The 19,329-nt window shown below is 58.4% G+C and overlaps 1 protein-coding gene across 2 annotated transcripts; it reads left to right on the top strand.

Annotated features, from left to right (window-relative positions):
* The first annotated feature begins 826 nt into the window (after window positions 1-826).
* Window positions 827-19,006, top strand: SF3B2 (splicing factor 3b subunit 2). 2 transcript variants are annotated; one of them, XM_062195804.1, is made up of 22 exons: window positions 827-989; window positions 1,111-1,157; window positions 1,285-1,362; window positions 2,788-3,027; window positions 3,200-3,247; window positions 4,151-4,268; window positions 5,820-5,929; window positions 6,240-6,336; window positions 6,487-6,578; window positions 6,961-7,176; window positions 7,268-7,405; window positions 7,561-7,641; window positions 7,814-8,041; window positions 8,761-8,910; window positions 9,941-10,030; window positions 10,125-10,232; window positions 11,278-11,385; window positions 11,630-11,772; window positions 11,877-11,978; window positions 18,158-18,257; window positions 18,340-18,525; window positions 18,783-19,006. In XM_062195804.1, the coding sequence occupies exons 1-22, from the start codon at window positions 857-859 to the stop codon at window positions 18,852-18,854; spliced, it is 2,685 nt and encodes an 894-aa protein (XP_062051788.1). In that variant the 5' UTR covers window positions 827-856; the 3' UTR covers window positions 18,855-19,006. The 2 variants fall into 2 exon arrangements, with proteins under 2 accessions (XP_062051788.1, XP_062051787.1); XM_062195803.1 differs by having other exon boundaries at window positions 3,197-3,247.
* The last annotated feature ends 323 nt before the right edge of the window (window positions 19,007-19,329 follow it).

The following is a 19,329-nucleotide window of genomic DNA, read 5'->3' as shown; positions in this document are numbered from 1 at the left end:
CCCTGGGGAGCTGCCCCGTGGAGGCTGGGCAGGCAGGGGTCCCCTGCTCCCCTTCTCCATCAGCTCGGCGGGGGATGCCAGGCAGAGTGGGACTGACCAAGACCAAAAAAGATAACAAGTGATGTCGGTGAAGATCTTCTCTCCCGGTCACCTTTATTGGGCGCCCCTTGCACGCCAGGGGCTGCCAGCCGTTAGATCAAGCCCGGACTCGTCTTTTTCAGGCGGGTGTAAGTGCAAAGACCAAGACTTAAACAAGATGGAGCAGATTTGAACGCATTACGAGAACTCCAGGAAAGCAGCGGAGGGCGGGCCTGGAAGGTGTGAAAAGGGGCTTAGTCGGCAGCCGGAGCTCCACTCCGTCCTGCGGGCCGGCAGCCGGAGCTCCACTCCGTCCTGCGGGCCGGGCAGACAATCAGACGCCGTTTCTATCACAGGCATCGGCCCGACCTTCCGCTCGGCGCCCGCCGGGGGAGCGAGTCTCTCGGGACTCCCCGGGAACGCAGGCACTCAGGCCTCTCACGCTTGGCCAGGGAGCCGAGCCAGAGGCTGGGAGCCCGCGCTCGGGCGGGCGAGACGCAGAAAACACTCCCTGCGGCCAGGACTCGCGGCCCGCGCGGCCCCGCCGACGCTCCGGGCGCCGCAGCCCAGGTCCGCTCTCCGCGTCGGAGCCGCGGACTCAGGACTACGACTCCCAGGAGGCTTCGCGGCCGGCCGGCGCCGGCGCGTCACGTGACCCGGCCGCGCTCCCCTCAGCCGCCGAGAGGACGTGGCGTGCGGCGTTGCCGGAAGTTCCGGGAAGTAGGCCCCAAGGGCGGCCGGCGCTTCCGGGTTGGTCGCGCGCCTTCCTGTGGCTAAGATGGCGGCCGAGCATCCCGAGCCTCCCAAAGGCGAATTGCAGCTGCCACCGCCGCCGCCTCCCGGGCACTATGGCGCCTGGGCTGCCCAGGAGCTCCAGGCCAAGTTGGCAGAGATAGGCGCTCCGATCCAGGGTGAGGACTTGGAGGGGCCACGCGGGGCCGGGGAGGGTCCGTGGCGACGCGGAGCCCGGTTGCCCGGGAGACTCGGGGGCGGGGGCGGGCCTGCGCCGCTGACCCGCGCTTCGCCCCGCAGGGAGCCGCGAGGAGCTGGTGGAGCGGCTGCAGAGCTACACCCGCCAGGTGAGTGCTGGCGGCCCGGCGTGCGCTCTCGAGCGCGGGGCGCCCCTCGGTGCCGTGGTGACCGGCGCTGGGTGGCTTCTGTGGCTCCCGGGTGGGCCGCCCTGGAGCCTTCCTCTCTCTCTCGCAGACGGGCATCGTGCTGAACCGGCCGGTCTTGCGAGGGGAAGATGGGGACAAAGCCGCGCCCCCTCCCATGGCAGCACAGGTAAGGGGAGCCCCCTCCCTCACCTGGTCGGACCTGCCGTGGCGGAGCTGGGGACGCTGGTTGGCCCGCTTCCCCGGCGTCTGCGCCTTGGGATGCTGGCACTGGGGAGTCAGCTGGAATACCCCCGGGAGGGGCGGTGGTCGAGCTCTTCGCCCTTCCCGGTGTTGCTGGGCGAGACCTTGACCACCCGGGTGGAATCCCTGCTCATGGGAGCCGCCTGGCACGCTGGTTGTCTCGCGTCTGTGTCGCTTCTTATCCAGGATTTGATTCTTTTTCTCCAGAGCAGTGCCTCTGACCCATGGGTCTCTGGACTCCTTCAGTGGCCTTTGGAAATGTCTCTTTTTAAAAGGTTTATTTATCTATTCGGAAGGCAGAGTTAGAGGTCTTCCGTCCGCTGGTTCACTCCACAAGTAGCTGCAGTGGCTGGGGCTGAAGCCAGGAGCCAGGAGCTTCCCCTGGGTCTCCCACGTGGGTGCGGGGCCCAAGGACTTGGGCCATCTTCCACTGCCTTCCCAGGAGCATTAGAGGAAGCTGGATCGGAAGTGGAGCAGCCAGTGCTCGAACTGGCTCCCGCAGGGGATGCCGGCACTGCAGCCGGTGGCTTCACCCACTGTGTCACAGCGCTGGTCCCTGCGAGTGTCCTGAAATCGTGCGGAACAGTGGTGTTCGTGGTGTTTTTCTGTGGAGACAGTTGACAGCTTTCTTTGGATGGTGTCCCAAGAACTTCCCGTTCTCTCCCAATGCTCTGGAACAATTTCTTTTTTTTTTTTTGACAGGCAGAGTGGACAGTGAGAGAGACAGAGACAGAGAGGAAGGTCTTCCTTTTGCCATTGGTTCACCCTCCAATGGCTGCTGCGGCTGGCACACCGCGCTGATCCGATGGCAGGAGCCAGGTGCTTCTCCTGGTCTCCCATGCGGGTGCAGGGCCCAAGCACTTGGGCCATCCTCCACTGCCTTCCCGGGCCACAGCAGAGAGCTGGCCTGGAAGAGGGGCAACTGGGACAGAATCCGGTGCCCCGACCGGGACTAGAACCCGGTGTGCCAGCGCCACAAGGCGGAGGATTAGCCTAGTGAGCCGCGGCGCCTGCCTGGAACAATTTCTTACGGAGCAAGAAATCAGGTCTCTTTCTTTTTTTTTTCCTTGATTTTGAAGATTTTTTTACTTATGTATTTGAGAGGAAGGTTTATAGACAGAGACCGAGAGAAAGGTCTTCCATCCGCTGGTTCACTCCCCACGAGCCTGCACCCATACGGGCTGCTGGACCACAGGCGGAGGCTTAGCCCACTGTGTCACAGCACCGACCCCAAGGATCAGGTCTCATTTGACTTGGAATCCCAGTGCCTGGCTCAGAGTAGGTTCCCAGTGGATGTTGGCAGAGGCCGTGGGTAAATGCCTCCTAGTTCATGATCGCATTTTCTCCACAGCTCTCTGGGATCCCCATGCCACCGCCACCCATGGGGCTCCCTCCTCTGCAGCCTCCTCCGCCACCCCCTCCACCCCCACCAGGCCTTGGCCTTGGCTTTCCTATGGCCCACCCACCCAATTTGGGGCCCCCGCCTCCTCTCCGTGTGGGGGAGCCGGTGGCGCTGTCGGAAGAAGAGCGGCTGAAGCTGGCACAGCAGCAGGCGGCATTGCTCATGCAGCAAGAGGAGCGCGCCAAGCAGGTAGGCCGGGGGGGCCTGGGCCTGGCCTCGTAGGGCCCTGCGGAGAGTTGACTCCGGGACCAAAGACTAGGACATAGGCCGTAGGCTGGAAGAGAAGCCCAGGAGGCAGAGCTGGGGCAGACGGGCCTGTGGGGCGTTGTGCTGGTGTGAGCTTGTTTTCTTTTTTAAGCAGGGAGATCACTCACTGAAGGAGCATGAGCTCTTGGAGCAGCAGAAGCGGGTAATACCCCTCTTCCTAACCTTTGATCTCGTGGTCCAGGCCGTTAGCTGTCACTTAGCAGTGCTTAGTGTGCAGGATGAGAGGCACCGTTCACGTTTTCTTTGGAGGCTGCCTCATCCCCTACCAAATTCCAGTATCTCTTGAAGAATTCCATTTTTCCCCAGCCCACAGGTTGGCAAACCACAACCTATGGCCTGTGTGAGCTGTGAGCTAATTTGTAAGGGGTTTTCCGATTTGTAAAGGGTTGTTGTGAGAAAAGCCCAAATCAAGACTGTCTAGCAAATCCACACTGCAGCCCCTGAAGCCCAAGATGCCCCCCTGTCCGGTCCACCACTAGTCTTACACAACGCCATCCTGGGTCCCTTGGAAAGGTACCCTTTGTGTCGGACGTGGAGTAACTGTGGGGGACCAAGTTTGGGATGGTGGACGAGATCTCGGGCCCAGAGGTGCACTGTGCCAAGTGTTCCCCGATGGGTTACTGAGGAGTGTTGAGAAGATAAGCATTAAAAGCCAGGTAGGTAGGGAAGTGTATGTGACGTGCTGTCTGCTCAGATTGTATAGATCTTAAAGGGTGGAATTTGGAGTTCCCTCCAGGTAACTTAGTGTTTGGGAGGTGAGAACTCTTCACTGAGAAACAGAAGGCACTGTTCGGCCGAATGCTAACTTCTCTGCCAGGAGTCAGGCGTTTCCTGGGGTTTTCCTCAGTGGTGTTTTCAGGGATTTCCCATCGTGATGAGAGGGCTCCTCGGGATCAGGAGGGCGGGGGTGGAGGGGAAGTCAGACCCCAAGTGGTTTCTGATTGCTCTCCGTGGGCCCATAGCCCAGCCAAGAGACTGCCAGTGCCAGGGCTGCCTGCCAGACACATTTCTCAGCAGCGTCTCCGCTTCCACTTCCCTCCCGTAGGCAGCTGTGTTACTGGAGCAGGAACGGCAGCAGGAGATTGCCAAGATGGGTACCGCCGTCCCGCGGCCCCCACAGGACATGGGCCAGATTGGCGTTCGCACCCCTCTGGGTCCTCGAGGTAGGAACTGGGAAGGGAAGGGCAGGAAGCTGATTTAAGAGAGTTTTTTTAATTTATTTATTTGAAAGTCAAAGTTGGCGGAGTGGGGAAGAGGTCTTCCATCCGCTGATTCACTCCCTAGGTGCCTGCAATGGCTAGGGTTGGGCCCCTGGGCCAGGCTGGAGCCAGAAGCTTTATCCAGGTCCTTCACATAGGTGGCAGGGGCCCAGACACTTGGGCCATCTTCCACTGCTTTTCCCAGTCCATTAGCAGGGAGCTGGATCGGAAGTGGAGCAGCTGGGACTAGATCCGCTGCCCATATGGGATGCCCGCGTTTCAGGTGGCAGCTTTACCCATTATGCCACAGCGCTGGCCCAGGAGTTTTTAAAACAGTTTTTAAGGGCAGTCACCCACTTTGTGAACACAGTCAGCCCTTTGTGTCTGCTGGTTCCATAGCCACTTACTTGACCACAGATGGAAAATAATCAGGAAAAATTTTGACTGTCACTAAGCAATGTGTCTGAACAGTACAACAGTTTACGTCATGTTACACATCATGAATAATTAGAGCTGACAAAGCACACAGCAGGCTGTGCATGGATTATATGCAAATGCTACGCCACTGTGCATGAGGAACTTAAGCATCTGTGGCTTCTGGTATCTGTGAGACCGCTGTGTGTGTGACACTTACAGAGGCTCCTGTCGTAAATGTGCGGTTCAAGGCACACTCACAAACCGAGTATACCCCCACAGCCTGTGCCTGGACCAAAACCCAGACACCCTAGGCTCCCTTCCACTTTCCCTGAAGGGTACCCAGCACCCTGACTTGGAGCAAGGACATACTTTTTTTTTTTTTTTAAAGATTTATTTTATTTATTTGAAAGACAAGGCCAGCGTCGCGGCTCACTAGGCTAATCCTCCACCTTGCGGCGCCGGCACACCGGGTTCTAGTCCCGGTCGGGGCACCGGATTCTGTCCCGGCTGCCCCTCTTCCAGGCCAGCTCTCTGCTGTGGCCAGGGAGTGCAGTGGAGGATGGCTCAGGTGCTTGGGCCCTGCTCCCCATGGGAGACCAGGATACGCACCTGGTTCCTGCCATCGGATCAGCGCGGTGTGCCGGCCGCAGTGCGCCAGCCGCGGCGGCCATTGGAGGGTGAACCAATGGCAAAAGGAAGACCTTTCTCTCTGTCTCTCTCTCTCACTGTCCACTCTGCCTGTAAAAAAAAAAAAAAAAGAAAGAAAGAAAGAAAGAAAGACAGAGTTACACAGAGAAAGGTCTTCCATCTGCTGGTTCACTCCCCAGATGGCTGCAACAGCCGGAATTGAGCTGATGCGAAGGTCTCTCATGTAGGTGCAGGGGCCCAAGGACTTGGGCCATCTTCTCCTGCTTTCCCAGCCATAGCAGAGAGCTGGATCAGAAGAGGAGCAGCCGGGACTAGAACCAGCACCCATATGGGATGCCGGCGCTTCAGGCCAGGGCTTTACCCCACTGTGCCCCAGCGCTGGCCCCAAGGAAGTCCTTTTTTAAGGAGTATTTTGTCTTTGCTCATGCTGGACTTTCTCCCCTCCCTTAGCTGCTGCTCCCGTGGGCCCGGTGGGTCCCACCCCGACTGTTCTGCCCATGGGGGCCCCCGTTCCTCGGCCTCGTGGTCCCCCACCGCCCCCTGGGGATGAAAACAGAGAGGTGAGACGGATGGTCTCGGGACAGGAGAGTGGGGGGACTGTTTCTAGAGTTTCCGAGGAGATTCTGTGGGAAGAGGGGGACTTCAGTTCTTGGGAGGGGGGAGAGGTCCTGTTTAGAGCATCGCAGGGCAGGGCAGAGGCGACCGGGGGCGTGTCCGGGGCGGCGTTCTGGCCTTTCCTCTGAGTGCTGAGCCTTGTCTCGTGCAGCTGGTGTTGTCCGTCTACTGCTCACGTCACCTGGGCGGCAGCCTTTTACTACAGGAGGGGGGTGTTGGAGGGCAAGGGCCCCTCTCACTGGGTGTCTCCGGCAGATGGAGGACCCCTCTGTGGGTCCCAAGATCCCCCAGGCTCTGGAGAAGATCCTGCAGCTGAAGGAGAGCCGGCAGGAGGAGATGAACGCGCAGCAGGGTGGGTGCCGGGCCTGGCGCGGCCGCAGCGGCGGGACCTGGCCAGCGCGACCTGTCCTCCCTCTCCGCCCCCGGGGGGCTTGGGGCGTGCCTGCACTTGGTAAAGAGGTGGCTGAGCCCGGGCCCTGATCGCCACCCTCCTCCCTTACAGAGGAAGAAGAGATGGAAACAGACACTCGCTCGTCCCTGGGCCAGTCGGCCTCCGAGACCGAGGAAGATACAGTGTCCACATCCAAAAAGGAGGTACGGGGCGGAGCCGGCCTGGAAGCTGGGTGTGGGCACCGGAGCAGCCCCCGGCTAGGTGTCCAGTGAGGGGTGGCCGCTGTTTTGTGTGGGTTCCTGTCCTGAGCGTCTCCCGGGTCTGTTCTATCGCCTTGCGACTCTTGGGGTTCCTCGTGTCTGCTCACTGTTTTACGGCCGGGGAAGCTGTGACTCCGAGGGTACAGGAGCTTCCCAGGGGCACGCAGCCTGAGCGTGGAGGGCTCTGGAGTCGCGCTCCCGGCCTCTCTGTGGCCACGTGCCTGGGATCGCCTCCTGGGGAAACGGGGTGGGGGTCAGGGCTCGGGGGGTCAGGCATGGTGATTGGTTGGATTTCTCACCTGGTGGCTTTTCCTCATCACGATAGAAAAACCGGAAGCGCCGGAACCGGAAGAAGAAGAAGAAGCCGCAGCGCGTGCGGGGGGCGCCCTCGGAGAGCTCTGGGGAGCGCGAGAAGGACCCAGGCCGGTCCCGCAGCTCGGACTCGCCGGCCGCTGACGTGGAGATCGAGTACGTGACTGAAGAGCCCGAGCTTTATGAGCCCAACTTCGTCTTCTTCAAGAGGATTTTTGAGGCTTTCAAGGTACGGGGCGGCGCGGCCGGAGGGGCCGGGCGGTGAGCGGTCTGGGCGGGCGCAGGCTCCGCATTGGCCGGTGCACCCTCTGCCCCCCTAGCTCACCGATGACGTGAAGAAGGAGAAGGAGAAGGAGCCGGAGAAGCTGGACAAGCTGGAGAGCTCCGCCGCCCCCAAGAAGAAGGGCTTCGAGGAGGAGCACAAGGACAGCGACGACGACAGCAGCGACGACGAGCAGGTCAGGGCTCTGGGCGCGCCACGGGCCTGCCGCTCGCCTGCTGCCGGGGAGGGGTGAACTCTGCCCGGGCAATGGGAGCGGAAGTTTTGGGGTGGGCTGGGCCCTCAGATTCTGGCCGAGGGCCTTGCGCACGCGCAGTGACTGTTCCGTGTCAGGAGAAGAAGCCAGAAGCGCCCAAGCTGTCCAAGAAGAAGCTGCGTCGCATGAATCGCTTCACCGTGGCTGAGCTCAAGCAGGTGAGGCTGAGAGGATGCGCGCCTGGCTGGCAGAGCGTGGAGCTGCTCTCGGAACCCCCAGGAGGGCGCGGAGGAGGCCCGGGAGACGTGGGTGTGGGTCCTCCACGGAGCAGGAGGGAGAGCCTCGGACCTGAGACCTGCGCCCCCAGAGGGTCTCGTGTGCGTTTTGCAGCTGGTGGCCCGGCCCGACGTCGTGGAGATGCACGATGTCACGGCGCAGGACCCGAAGCTCCTGGTCCACCTGAAGGCCACTCGGAACTCGGTGCCAGTGCCGCGACACTGGTGCTTCAAGCGCAAGTACCTGCAAGGCAAGCGTGGCATCGAGAAGCCCCCCTTTGAGCTTCCGGACTTCATCAAGCGCACAGGCATCCAGGAGATGCGGGAGGCCCTGCAGGAGAAGGTGAGGGCCCCGGGTGGCACGGCGGTCCTGCGCTCTGCAGCTCTTCTCCAGACTGGAACCCCAGACCCCCGCCCCCCGGTCACGTGGCCGGGTATCTCTTCTTTAGAACTGGAACCCCAGGCCCCGCCCCCCGGTCACGTGGCCGGGTATCCCTTCTCCAGACTGGAACCCCAGACCCTGCCCCCCGGTCACGTGGCCGGGTATCCCTTCTCCAGCGTAGGAGTCGGCACTGCGCAGCACGTGCCACTGCGCAGCACGTGCGGCGGGCGGCAGAGGGGAGGGAACGGGCCAGGCAGCTCTGGTCTGTGCACAGAGCCCTTCCCTGTGCGTGCTCAGGCCTCTGGTTCTGAGCGGCTCGCTCCTCCCTTCCTCCCCCGGTCCTCACCTGGCCGGCTGACCTGGTGACTCCATTCAGCGTGCACTTTGTGGCCGCACAGTCCTAGTGACGAGGGGGTGACTTCTGGCAGGGTAGCGTCGGGTCCCTGGGACAGCTAACACGGGGCTGTGGTGTGGAGGTGGAGGGCAGCTCGGTGCTCGGGGGGCTGCCTCCTGAGGAGCCCTGTCCCGGTTCCCGGGTTCTTGATCGCGGGGCCCAGCGGTGGTTACTGAGGCACAGAGCTCCGGCCGACTCCTGTGCAGATTGCACACGGGGTGGGCTTGAGTAGAAAGGCCTTTGGTGACTTCAGATGAGAGAGGGGGCGCCCTCTGCTTTCTCGCAGGAAGAACAGAAGACCATGAAGTCCAAAATGCGGGAGAAGGTTCGGCCCAAGATGGGCAAGATTGACATTGACTACCAGAAGCTGCACGACGCCTTCTTCAAGTGGCAGACCAAGCCGAAGCTGACCATACACGGGGACCTGTACTATGAGGTTGGGGGCTGGTGGCAGGGCTGGTGCAGGGCTGGGCCTTGGAGTCATGACTGCATAACCTTCGGGTAGAAGGTGTTAGCCCTGGCTTGGTGGCGCCACAGTCTTAGTCTCATTCCGGATGAGACGGAATCTGAACATTCTTTTTATTTATTTTTTACAGATTTATGTTACTTACTTGAAAGAGAGTTACAGAGATGGGCAGAAACAGAGAGATCACTCTTCTATCTGCTGGCTCACTTTCCTAATGACCTCAGCACCCAGGGCTGGGCCAGGCAAAGCCAGGAGCCAGGAGCTTCTGGGTCTCCCACGTGGGTGCAGGGGCCCAAGCACTTGGGCCATTTTCTACTGCTTTCCCAGGCCATTAGCAGAGGGGTGGATTGGAAGTGGAGCAGTCGGTCTCGACCTAGCGCCCATATGGGATGCTGGCACTGCAGGCCAGGATTTACCCGTTGTGCCACAGCGCTGTTATGGAATGCTGGCATCACAGGCAGCAGCTTAACCCACTCTGCCACAGGCCTGGCCCGCAAGCCTAGCCCTGGACTTTGAAATTTGAAAATCAGGTCATTTGGTGGGAAAATGCAGACCGTGTCTTTGGAGTGGTTATGATTACAGAGTGGTGTGTTGGCGTAGGGACAGAGGGGCCGAGGGGTAGATGATTTTCAGGAATATTTAATGTTGGAAGTGCGAGAGAAGTTTTCTTCTTTTCTGGCCTTGAAGTAGTGATCCACAGTATGGGAGTTTGAAGGCTTTTGGGCTCATCCTGTCTAAGGCCCTCAGATGGGTGAGGAGGGTGCTAGCTGGCCACGTCACCGCGGTCAGTGAGGCACTGAGCGTCTGGCCGTGCTCTTGGTTCTTGCCCTTGCTGGGGAGTGACGTGATGAGAGTCAGGGTGGGAGCGGGCAGCGGTGCGGCGGCCTGGGATTCTGTGTCTGACGTGGGTTGGGGCTTCTCTGTTCTCCTGGCCTCTTCTGCCATGGAGCTCAGTGCGAGAGTGGTGTCCCCGCGATAACAGCCTTTGCTCGATTCCCAGGGGAAGGAGTTTGAGACTCGACTGAAGGAGAAGAAGCCTGGTGACCTGTCGGACGAGCTCAGGATTTCCCTGGGGATGCCTGTGGGACCCGTGAGTGTTGGTCGGCTGGTGCGGGGGCGGGAGGCGGCGGGCGGCAGAGCCATGCAGGGTAGGCAGACGCTCTCCTGTTCTCTTCGTCCTGCAGAACGCCCACAAGGTCCCGCCCCCGTGGCTGATCGCCATGCAGCGATACGGACCACCCCCATCGTACCCCAACCTGAAAATCCCCGGGCTGAACTCGCCCATCCCTGAGGTGAGTGTCGCCCCTTCTCTCGCTCTGGGCTGCCTCTGCTTTTTTTTTTTTTTTTTGACAGGCAGAGTGGACAGTGAGAGAGAGACAGAGAGAAAGGTCTTCCTTTTGCCGTTGGTTCACCCTCCAATGGCCGCCGCGGTAGGCGCGCTGCGGCCGGCGCAGCACGCCAATCCGATGGCAGGAGCCAGGTGCTTCTCCTGGTCTCCCATGGGGTGCAGGGCCCAAGGACTTGGGCCATCCTCCACTGCACTCCCTGGCCACAGCAGAGAGCTGGCCTGGAAGAGGGGCAACCGGGACAGGATCGGTGCCCCGACCGGGACTAGAACCCGGTGTGCCGGCGCCGCAAGGCAGAGGATTAGCCTAGTGAGCCGCGGCGCCGGCCTTGCCTCTGCTTTTTTAACTGAAGGGGTTTTCTGTGTTCCTTCTCCTTGTCTCCACTGTGGTAAAAAAAAAAAAAAAAAAAAGAAGTAATCGATTTTACTGTTTTAAACAAAGTGACACGCTCGTGGTGAAGTGTTCCGTCCGCGTTAGCAGCCTCAGAGGTGAGCCCGAGCGGCACAGTCTCATCATTCAGGGTTTGTAGGACACTTGGTGAATTCACGGCCGTGCTTGTGCGGGCGCCGCCGCGCTCCCCCGTGTGCTGCTGCAGCGTGCACAGGAACAGCCAAATCGAGCGCGGCGGCGCGTTCCGTGCGCCTCGTACGTACGTGGTAGGCAGCGAGGAACGATTTCATCTCAGCACCGGCACAACATTTAAAAACGGCAGTAAATTAAAAAAAAAAAAAAGTAAAGCCATTGAAGTAAAAAAGTGGCATTGTTAAGCCTCAGATAAAATTTGAAGTACCCGTGCCGCGCAGGGGAGCGTCTGGCCTGTGCTGTGCTCGCTGACTGCTCTCTGCCGCCGTGGGACCGCAAATTCGCTTCTCCAGACTGTTTCCGGAGTTCCCGAGCCCGTGTTCAGTCCTTGGAAGAGTGACCTCTCTCTAGGGCTGCGGCGGTCTTGTGGAGCTCGGAGGTGGAGCTGACTGTGCCCCTCGTCTTGCAGAGCTGTTCCTTTGGGTACCATGCTGGCGGCTGGGGCAAGCCCCCAGTAGACGAGACCGGGAAGCCGCTCTACGGGGACGTGTTTGGAACCAACGCTGCTGAATTTCAGGTACGGGCCGGGTCCCGGCAGGCCTGAGGGTGCTGACTGGAGGCGGTCGCTATAGGTCAGTACCCTGGAGCTGGGTGTCCTCAGAGTGAAGAGGGGGTGCATGTTCCTGTGGTGCAGTGAGTGTGCGCTGTGCCCAGCTCGGGGCCAGGGACTGGCTACTTGTATGCCCCTCCCACTCACGACAGCTTGGCACGCGGTAGGTACGTGGTGAACCTTTGTTGAATGAGTGAGTGATCTCTCTTAGACCAAGACGGAGGAAGAAGAAATTGATCGGACCCCTTGGGGGGAGCTGGAGCCCTCAGATGAGGAGTCCTCAGAAGAGGAGGAGGAGGAGGAGAGCGACGAAGACAAGCCGGATGAGACAGGCTTCATCACGCCGGCAGACAGGTGGGCAGAGCGGCCCTGCGGGCTCCGTCCCTGCGGGCTGCGTCCCCGTGGGCTTGGTCCTCGCAGGCTCTCTCTTGACCCTGCGCTTAATCCTCTCTCCTCAGTGGCCTCATCACCCCAGGAGGGTTCTCGTCGGTGCCAGCTGGAATGGAGACCCCGGAGCTCATTGAGCTGAGGAAGAAGAAGATCGAGGAGGCGATGGACGGGTGAGTGGAGCGGGCAGGCTGGGAGCGGAGGGCTTCTCTTCTTTCAGCTCTAGGCCAGCGCGCTGCCTGCACTGCCCCCGCCCCTTTGGTCAGCGGCGTCGCACACCAGCTCTGTGCCAGGCCCTCCTGTGGGCAGCAGGGAGGCTGCCGTGAGGGAGGCCGTGAGAGAGGCCGTCGAGGGAGCGGGCTGTGAGAAGGTCATTTCAGGTGTAGATGAGGGTGCTGGGGCCGAGGAACCCGGTCGTGGCTGTGGAGGGGTGTGGTGGGGGCGTGGGCGTCGGGAAGACATTACTGAGAAGGGGGTGTGCGAGCTGAGACAGCCGCGGATGGCCTGGGGCCAAGGTGTGTGCCAAGGGCCCGAGAGGCACGGCTGTGCACAGGCCTGGGTCTCGAAGCCCTGAGCTGTGGAGACGGAATCCGAAGTCTTCACCACTTGGCCCCTTTACCGAGAAACGGCCTCTCGGACCTCTGCGCAGCTCCCCTTGTCCTATTCCTGCCTTTCGGTTACTGAACAGCTTACTCCGCTTGGCTCCGTGTTACCTTTGCTGGCTGATGAGCTGACTCTGTTGTGGGTTTCCGTGGTTGCTCCAGGAACGTGGTTGCTCATCGTTCCCACCTGCATCGTCATTTGCCAAGGCTCCGCACAGCAGGGCTTGTTTCTCTCCTGGCCTTTTACGCTGCTGTTGCACGTTTTACGTTGCGTGTGCTACAAATCCTGTACTACCACACGGCTGTTATTTCTGTTTATATGCTCAGTTACATTTTTAAATATTGTGTTTTTTAAATAATTAATTTATTTGTTTGAGGCAGAGGCAGATAGAGTGTGAGATCTTCCGTGTGCTGGTTCACTCCCCAAATGGTTGCAACAGCCAGAGCTGGGCCGATCTGAATCCAGGAGCCAGGAGTTTCTTCTAGGTCTCCCATGTGGGTGCAGGAGCCCTGGGGGTTTCGGCCATCTTCTGCTTTCCCAGGCCATAGCAGAGAGCTGGATTGGAAGTGGAGCAGCCAAGTACCCATTTAGGATGCCGGCACTGCAGGTGGTGGCTTTCCTGATATGCCAGAGCGCTGGCCCAATTTTTTAAAAAATATTTTTCTTTTTTTAGACATTTATTTATTTGAAAAGTAGAGTTACAGAGAGAGGTAGAGAGAGAGAGAGATAGATAGAGGGGTCTTCTATTCACTGGTTCACTCCCCAAATTGCTGCCGTGACTGGGACTGGGCCAGGCTGAAGCCAGGAACTTCTGGGTGCCGGGGCCCAAGCACTTGGGTCATCCTCTGCTGCTTTCCCAGGCCATTACAGGGATCTGGATGGGAAGTGGAGCAGCTGGGACTGGAACTGTTGGGCTTTAACCTACTGTACCACAGCACTGGCCCAGGGTCAGTTATCTTTTAGTGAGATTTAAATAACAACCATAGCAACCATAATTGTGGATAACATTTTCAATGTTCTTCCATTTCTTTGTGTGTATCTGGGTTTCTCTCTCTCTGGTATCAATTTATTTTCTTTTTCATTTTCCTTTTAGTTGAAGGGTTTTCCTTTAACATTTCTTGTTGTGGATCTGCTGGTCACAATTTCATTCAGCTGAAAGAATTTTTTTTAAAAATAAGATCTATTTATTCATTTGAAAGGCAGAGTTACAGAAGAGAGGGAAAGACAGAGAGTTCTTCTATCTGCTGGTTCACTCTCCAAATGGCCGCAATGGCCGGGGCTAGATTAGGCTGAAGCCAGGAGCCTAGAACTCTCTCCAGGCCTCCCACATGGGAGACAGGGACCCGCGGACTTGGGGCACCTTCTGCTGCCTTCCCAGGTGCATTAGCAGGGAGCTGGACCTGAAGGGGAGCAGCCGGGATATGAACTGGTGCCCAGATGGGACTGCAGCTGTCACAGGCAGTGGCTTAACCTGCTGTATCACACACTGGCCCTGAAATCATTTTTCTTAATTGGAGATGCAGAGAAAGACACACACACACACACAAGATAGAGAACTCTTACCTGCTGTTCACCCCCCAGATGCCGACAGTGGCCGAGGGTGGACCAGGTGGAAGCTGGGAGCTGAGGACCCAGTTCAGGTCTTGTCTCCCAAATGGGTATCGGGAGCCTCATAATTTGAATTGTCTGCCCTGCCTCCCACGGTCTGTATTAGCAGGAAGCTGGAGTCTAGCCAGAGCTGGAGCTGGGTAGCAAGCTCGAGTATTTCAGTACGGATGCAGACATAACTGTTAGGGCAAGTGCTTACCCCTCGGCTTTGGTAGTCTTAAGTTCTTTACTTGGCCTTTTTTTTTTTCTTTGTAAAGATTTCGTTTACTTACTTGAAAGGCAGCGACGACAGAGACGGAACAGAGCTCTTCATCTGTCGGTTCCCTCCCCAAATGGTTGTGGGGCTGTGGGGCTTGTGGGGCTGGGCCAGGCCAACGCCAGGAGTCGGGAGCCTCATCCAGGTCTCATGTGGCTGGCAGCGGTCCAAGTACTTGGACCATCTGCTGCTGCCTTCCAAGCGCATTAGCAGGGAGCTGGATCGGCAGGGACTTGGGACAGTTGCTCCAGTGTGTCACAGGTGGTGGCTTCACCCGGTGCACTACACTGGCCCCTTGACTTTGCTTGTGGCAGATCGTTGCCAGGTCTAAGGCTCTGGGTAGACTGTGTTTTTTCCGTTGCGTACTTTCAGAATGTTGCTCTAGCATCTTGCGTGGTTTAGAATGGGGGAGCTGTAATCCTTCCATTAGTTCCTTTGTACATGACGCATTTTTCTCTGGCTGCTTTTAAGGCTTTTTTCTTTTTCAAAGATTTATTTGAGAGGTAGAGTTACAGACAGAGAGAGGGAGAGACAGAGAGAGCAGTCTTCATCTGCTGGTTCACTCCCTACATGGCCGCAGCTGGGCCGAACTGAAGCCAGGAGCCGCCTCTGGGTCTCCCATGCGGGTGCAGGGGCCCAAGCACTTGGGCCATCTTTCACTGCTTTCCCAGGTCATAGCAGGGAGCTGGATTGGAAGAGCAACTGGGACATGAACTGGTGCCCATATGGGATGCCGGCACCACAGACAGAGGCTATGGCATGGTGCCGGTCCCTGCTTTTAAGATTTTATTTCTGATTTGGAACAGTGTGACTATGACTATGCCTTGGTGTAGTTTCCTTCACTTGAGCTTTGGTGAGCAGCTTGGATTTGTGAGTTTACTCTCATATATATATATATATTTTTAAATTAATTTTGGAGACATTTGGTCATTATTTCTCCAAATACTTCTAGTGTTCTCTTTCTCCTCCTTAGGAATTGCAGTTATACGTTTCTTGGGTCTTGTGAAGTTGTCCTACTAGACACTGACATTCTGTTCACTTTTTTTTTTTTAAGGATTCCTCCCCTTTTTTTTTTTTTTTTTGACAGGCAGAGTGGACAGTGAGAGAGAGACAGAGAGAAAGGTCTTCCTTTTGCCGTTGGTTCACCCTCCAATGGCCGCCGCGGTAGGCGTGCTGCGGCTGGCGCACCGCGATGATCCGATGGCAGGAGCCAGGTGCTTCTCCTGGTCTCCCATGGGGTGCAGGGCCCAAGGACTTGGGCCATCCTCCACTGCACTCCCTGGCCACAGCAGAGAGCTGGCCTGGAAGAGGGGCAACTGGGACAGGATCGGTGCCCCGACCGGGACTAGAACCCAGTGTGCCGGCAAGGCGGAGGATTTGCCTAGTGAGCTGCGGCGCTGGCCTCTGTTCACTTTTAAAGAAATAAGAAAATTTTCTTTAAATGTAGAAAGGTTTTTTATTATTGTGTCTTCAAGTTTGTTAATATTTTCTTCCATAATATGTATTCTGACATTAAAACATGTAACATTTTTCTTTCTTTTTTTTTTTAAGATTTATTTTATTTATTTGAAAGAGTTACAGAGAGAGGTAGAGACAGAGAGAGGTCTTCCATCGCTGGTTCACTCCCCAGATGGCCGCACTGGCCGGAGCTGCGCTGATCCAAAGCCAGGAGCCAGGAGCTTCTTTGGGTCTCCCATGTGGGTGCAGGGGCCCAAGGACCTGGGCCATCCTCTGCTGCTATCCCAGGCCATAGCAGAGAGCTGGATCGGAAGTGGAGCAGCTGGGACTTGAATCAGCACCATATGGGATACTGGCGCTGCAGGCGGCGGCTCTACCTGCTATGCCACAGCAGTGGCCCCTGTGGGTTGCATTTTCTTGCGTCTTTGCATGCGTGATGGTTTGTGTGAGATGCACCGTTGTTGGGTCTGGACTTCCATGTTCCCATTGGCGTCTCACTGTGTCAGGGCTGCAGCCGCCCTGCAGGTCGGAGGCCGCGCTCGATCCTCTTCGTAACGGGCCCACGTCTCCTGTGTGCGGCCTCACGCCCCGGGAGTCGGGTTTCTGTCTGGCGAGTGGCGTCAGCGCTGCTCGCATCCTGAGTGGGCAGCAGGCATGCCAGCACTAGTCCTTTCTGCCGAGGCTTGCCTGGCCTGGCTTTCCTGGTGCGTGGGCTGGACCCTCTGTGGGTTGAGTCCCCCCCCGTTCTCAGTCTTGTGAACTCTGGCTGCCCTGGACTCCCTGGACTTGGAGCTTCATTCCCGAGCTCAAGGAGTCCTCTCAGCTCTCCCGGGTCTCCTCCTGGTTGCGTGGCCTGGAAGCCCAGGGCAGTGTGCCGGGACAGCCGAAGGGTTAACCTCGCTTGTTTCCTGTGCTGGGAGACTCTGGCCTTCACGGCTCCACATCTAGTGTCTTGAAAGCCACTTGGGTTCGTCTCCTTTTCATTATTAAATGAAATGTACTAAGAGAAGAGGATTATTTAGCACACCGTTGTAGAGACTAAACATTGCAGACCCAGCTGCCCCATTGCTTCTGCCTCTGGTGAGGGCCTGAGGACGGTGGTATCGGGGCGGGGCCGAGGGTGGGCTCGGGGATCTCACTGCAAGACAGGAAGCCAGAGAGGGGCACCGGGGGTGCGGCTCTGGCTTTTATAACAGCTCAGTCTTTCCAGCGCTGACTGAGGGGTCCTGAGAACTGGCTTCATCTCTTCGGGGGGCAGCACCCCTACACCCTGCACTTTACCCTTTCTATACTGCCAGACCAGGGACCACGCCTCCCACACACGCATCCTTGGGGAGCAGACCACCACCAGGCTGTGCATCACTGTCTGTGTATTTTGCCCATTTCTGGTTGTTTTTGGCACCAGCTTTGGGATAAATCTGGGGGCTGCTTCTTGTCAGGGAGCAGAAGTCAAGCTTTGCATGTTCAAGGAAGAAAACCAGAAAGGTACTCTGGACAGTGCAGCGAGGGCAGATTTCGTAAGGACCAGAGTATGGACCCTTTAGGTCATGGTAGCATTTTTTTTTTTTAAGAAAGATTTATTCATTTGAGAGGTAGAGTAATAGAGACAGACAGAAAGGTCTTCCATCCGCTGGTTCACTCCCCAAATGGCTGCAGTGGCCGGAGCTGGGCCAATCTGAAGCCAGGAGCCAGGAGCTGCTTGTAGGTCTCCCACGTGGGCACAGGGGCCCAAGCACTTGGGCCATCTTCCACTGCTTTCCCAGGCCATAGCAGAGAGCCAGATCAGGGGAGAAGCAGCTGGGCCTTGAACTGGCGTCCATGTGGGATGCCGGTGGCGCAGACAGAGGCTTAGCCTAGTGCGCCACAGCGCCGGCCCCTGGGTCATGGTAACATTTTATTCCACTGATAATCAGCAACCTCACAGGATTTGGAGCAAGAGTGGCAGGATCTGAATTCTGCTGAAGGTGTTCACTCTGGCTGCTGTGTGAAGAGATCTTCACGCCTTCTGGGGGAGGGAGGTGGAGGAGAGGCCGGACTCGGGGGTGGCAGTGGCACTTCCACTCTGTATTCTGGGTGTGACCCTGGCTTTGCCGGTGCTGGCTGCCTGGGCTGTGTGCTTAACTCTGGACGGGGCCCTCCAGCCTCTTCCCTGCCACCAGCCTCCCTGCACCGGTGTTGTCTTGGAGCGTCAGCCCCCTGGCATGAGGGCCCTGGGTCTGACCCCCTCACCTGGTTCAGGGGCCTCTTGGTGTCTCCGCCCCTGCCAGGCTGTATCCCCTGGCATCGGCACTGCAGCCCCACCTCCGGTTCTCTCTTCATGGGCCTCGGTGGACCTGAGGCTGTGCCCCCGTGTCAGAGTCCGAGGTGCCGTCCCCTCCCTGAGACCCTCTAGCCCTTTGCTGGGCTTGACTGCCTTTTCCCCTGCAGAAGCGAAACGCCTCAGCTGTTCACCGTGTTGCCAGAGAAGAGGACAGCCACCGTCGGGGGGGCCATGATGGGGTCGACCCACATTTATGACATGTCCACGGTGAGCATTGGAGGACACTGCTCGGGGGGCTGGGAGGGGGGGCTTCTGAGACTGGAGAGGACAAGGCCCCGATCTCTCGCAGGTCATGAGCCGGAAGGGCCCGGCGCCTGAGCTGCAGGGTGTGGAAGTGGCCCTGGCGCCCGAGGAGCTGGAGCTGGACCCCATGGCCATGACCCAGAAGTACGAGGAGCATGTGCGGGAGCAGCAGGCCCAGGTGGAGAAGGAGGACTTCAGCGACATGGTGGCGGAGCACGCTGCCAAACAGAAGGTGGGGCTGGGGGCCTGGGGCGTCCGGGCTGTGCGGGATGGTGCCCTCTAGTGGTGAGGGCGGGCACAGGCTTCTTTAGACAGGCTCTGGCAGGCAGCCTCTAAGGATGGTGGGAGCAGGCGGGGAGGGGAAGGGCTCCTGCAGGTGGGAGAGGGTGGGACCCGGATCCAGAGTCAGCTCTTCCCAGACTGCTGTCTGTGTAGGAGGCCAGGTGGACGTGTAAGCTGCTGTAACCGGTTTTTCTCTCTCTCCTCTAGCAAAAGAAACGGAAAGCCCAGCCCCAGGACAGCCGCGGGGGCAGCAAGAAGTACAAGGAGTTCAAGTTCTAGCCCCATCCAGCCCTCCTTTGGCCCCTTTCTGGATGCCCGGCTTCACACGTGGGTCCCCAGCGCCAGCTCTCCTGCAGTCCCCAAGGGCTTGTCACTTCATGTTCTTATTTTAGACCTGTTTTGTAAATAAAGCTGTTTCCCAAGGAAAGAGATGACTGTAACCCTGCTGATGTGCCCTCTCTCCAGGACTGAGACAGCCCCCTCCTGTAACCCCGGGCTGCCCGCCCCAGGCCGCGCACCTGCACCAGGTGAAGCCAGGGCTGTGCCGAGCGGTTTCCCAGCGCCCCTCCCCCCGTAGGAAGGCTCTGGCCCAGGGCCTCCGGGTCTGGGTTGTCCTTGGGGAGTAAAAATAGGCAGCTTAGCGCCCTGGCGGACTGGGAGGTGACTGGGGTGGGAAGTAGGCCAGGTCAGGTGTGGCCAGAAGTCCGTGTGCTGTGTCTGAATGGGCCCTGGGTTCCAGCGACCTCCGTGCTGC

The sequence above is a fragment of the Lepus europaeus genome, chromosome 7 (assembly GCF_033115175.1).
Source record: "Lepus europaeus isolate LE1 chromosome 7, mLepTim1.pri, whole genome shotgun sequence".
Lineage (NCBI taxonomy): Eukaryota > Metazoa > Chordata > Mammalia > Lagomorpha > Leporidae > Lepus > Lepus europaeus.
Note: the sequence above shows the minus strand (reverse complement) of the source record. Positions and strands in the feature narration are given on the sequence as shown.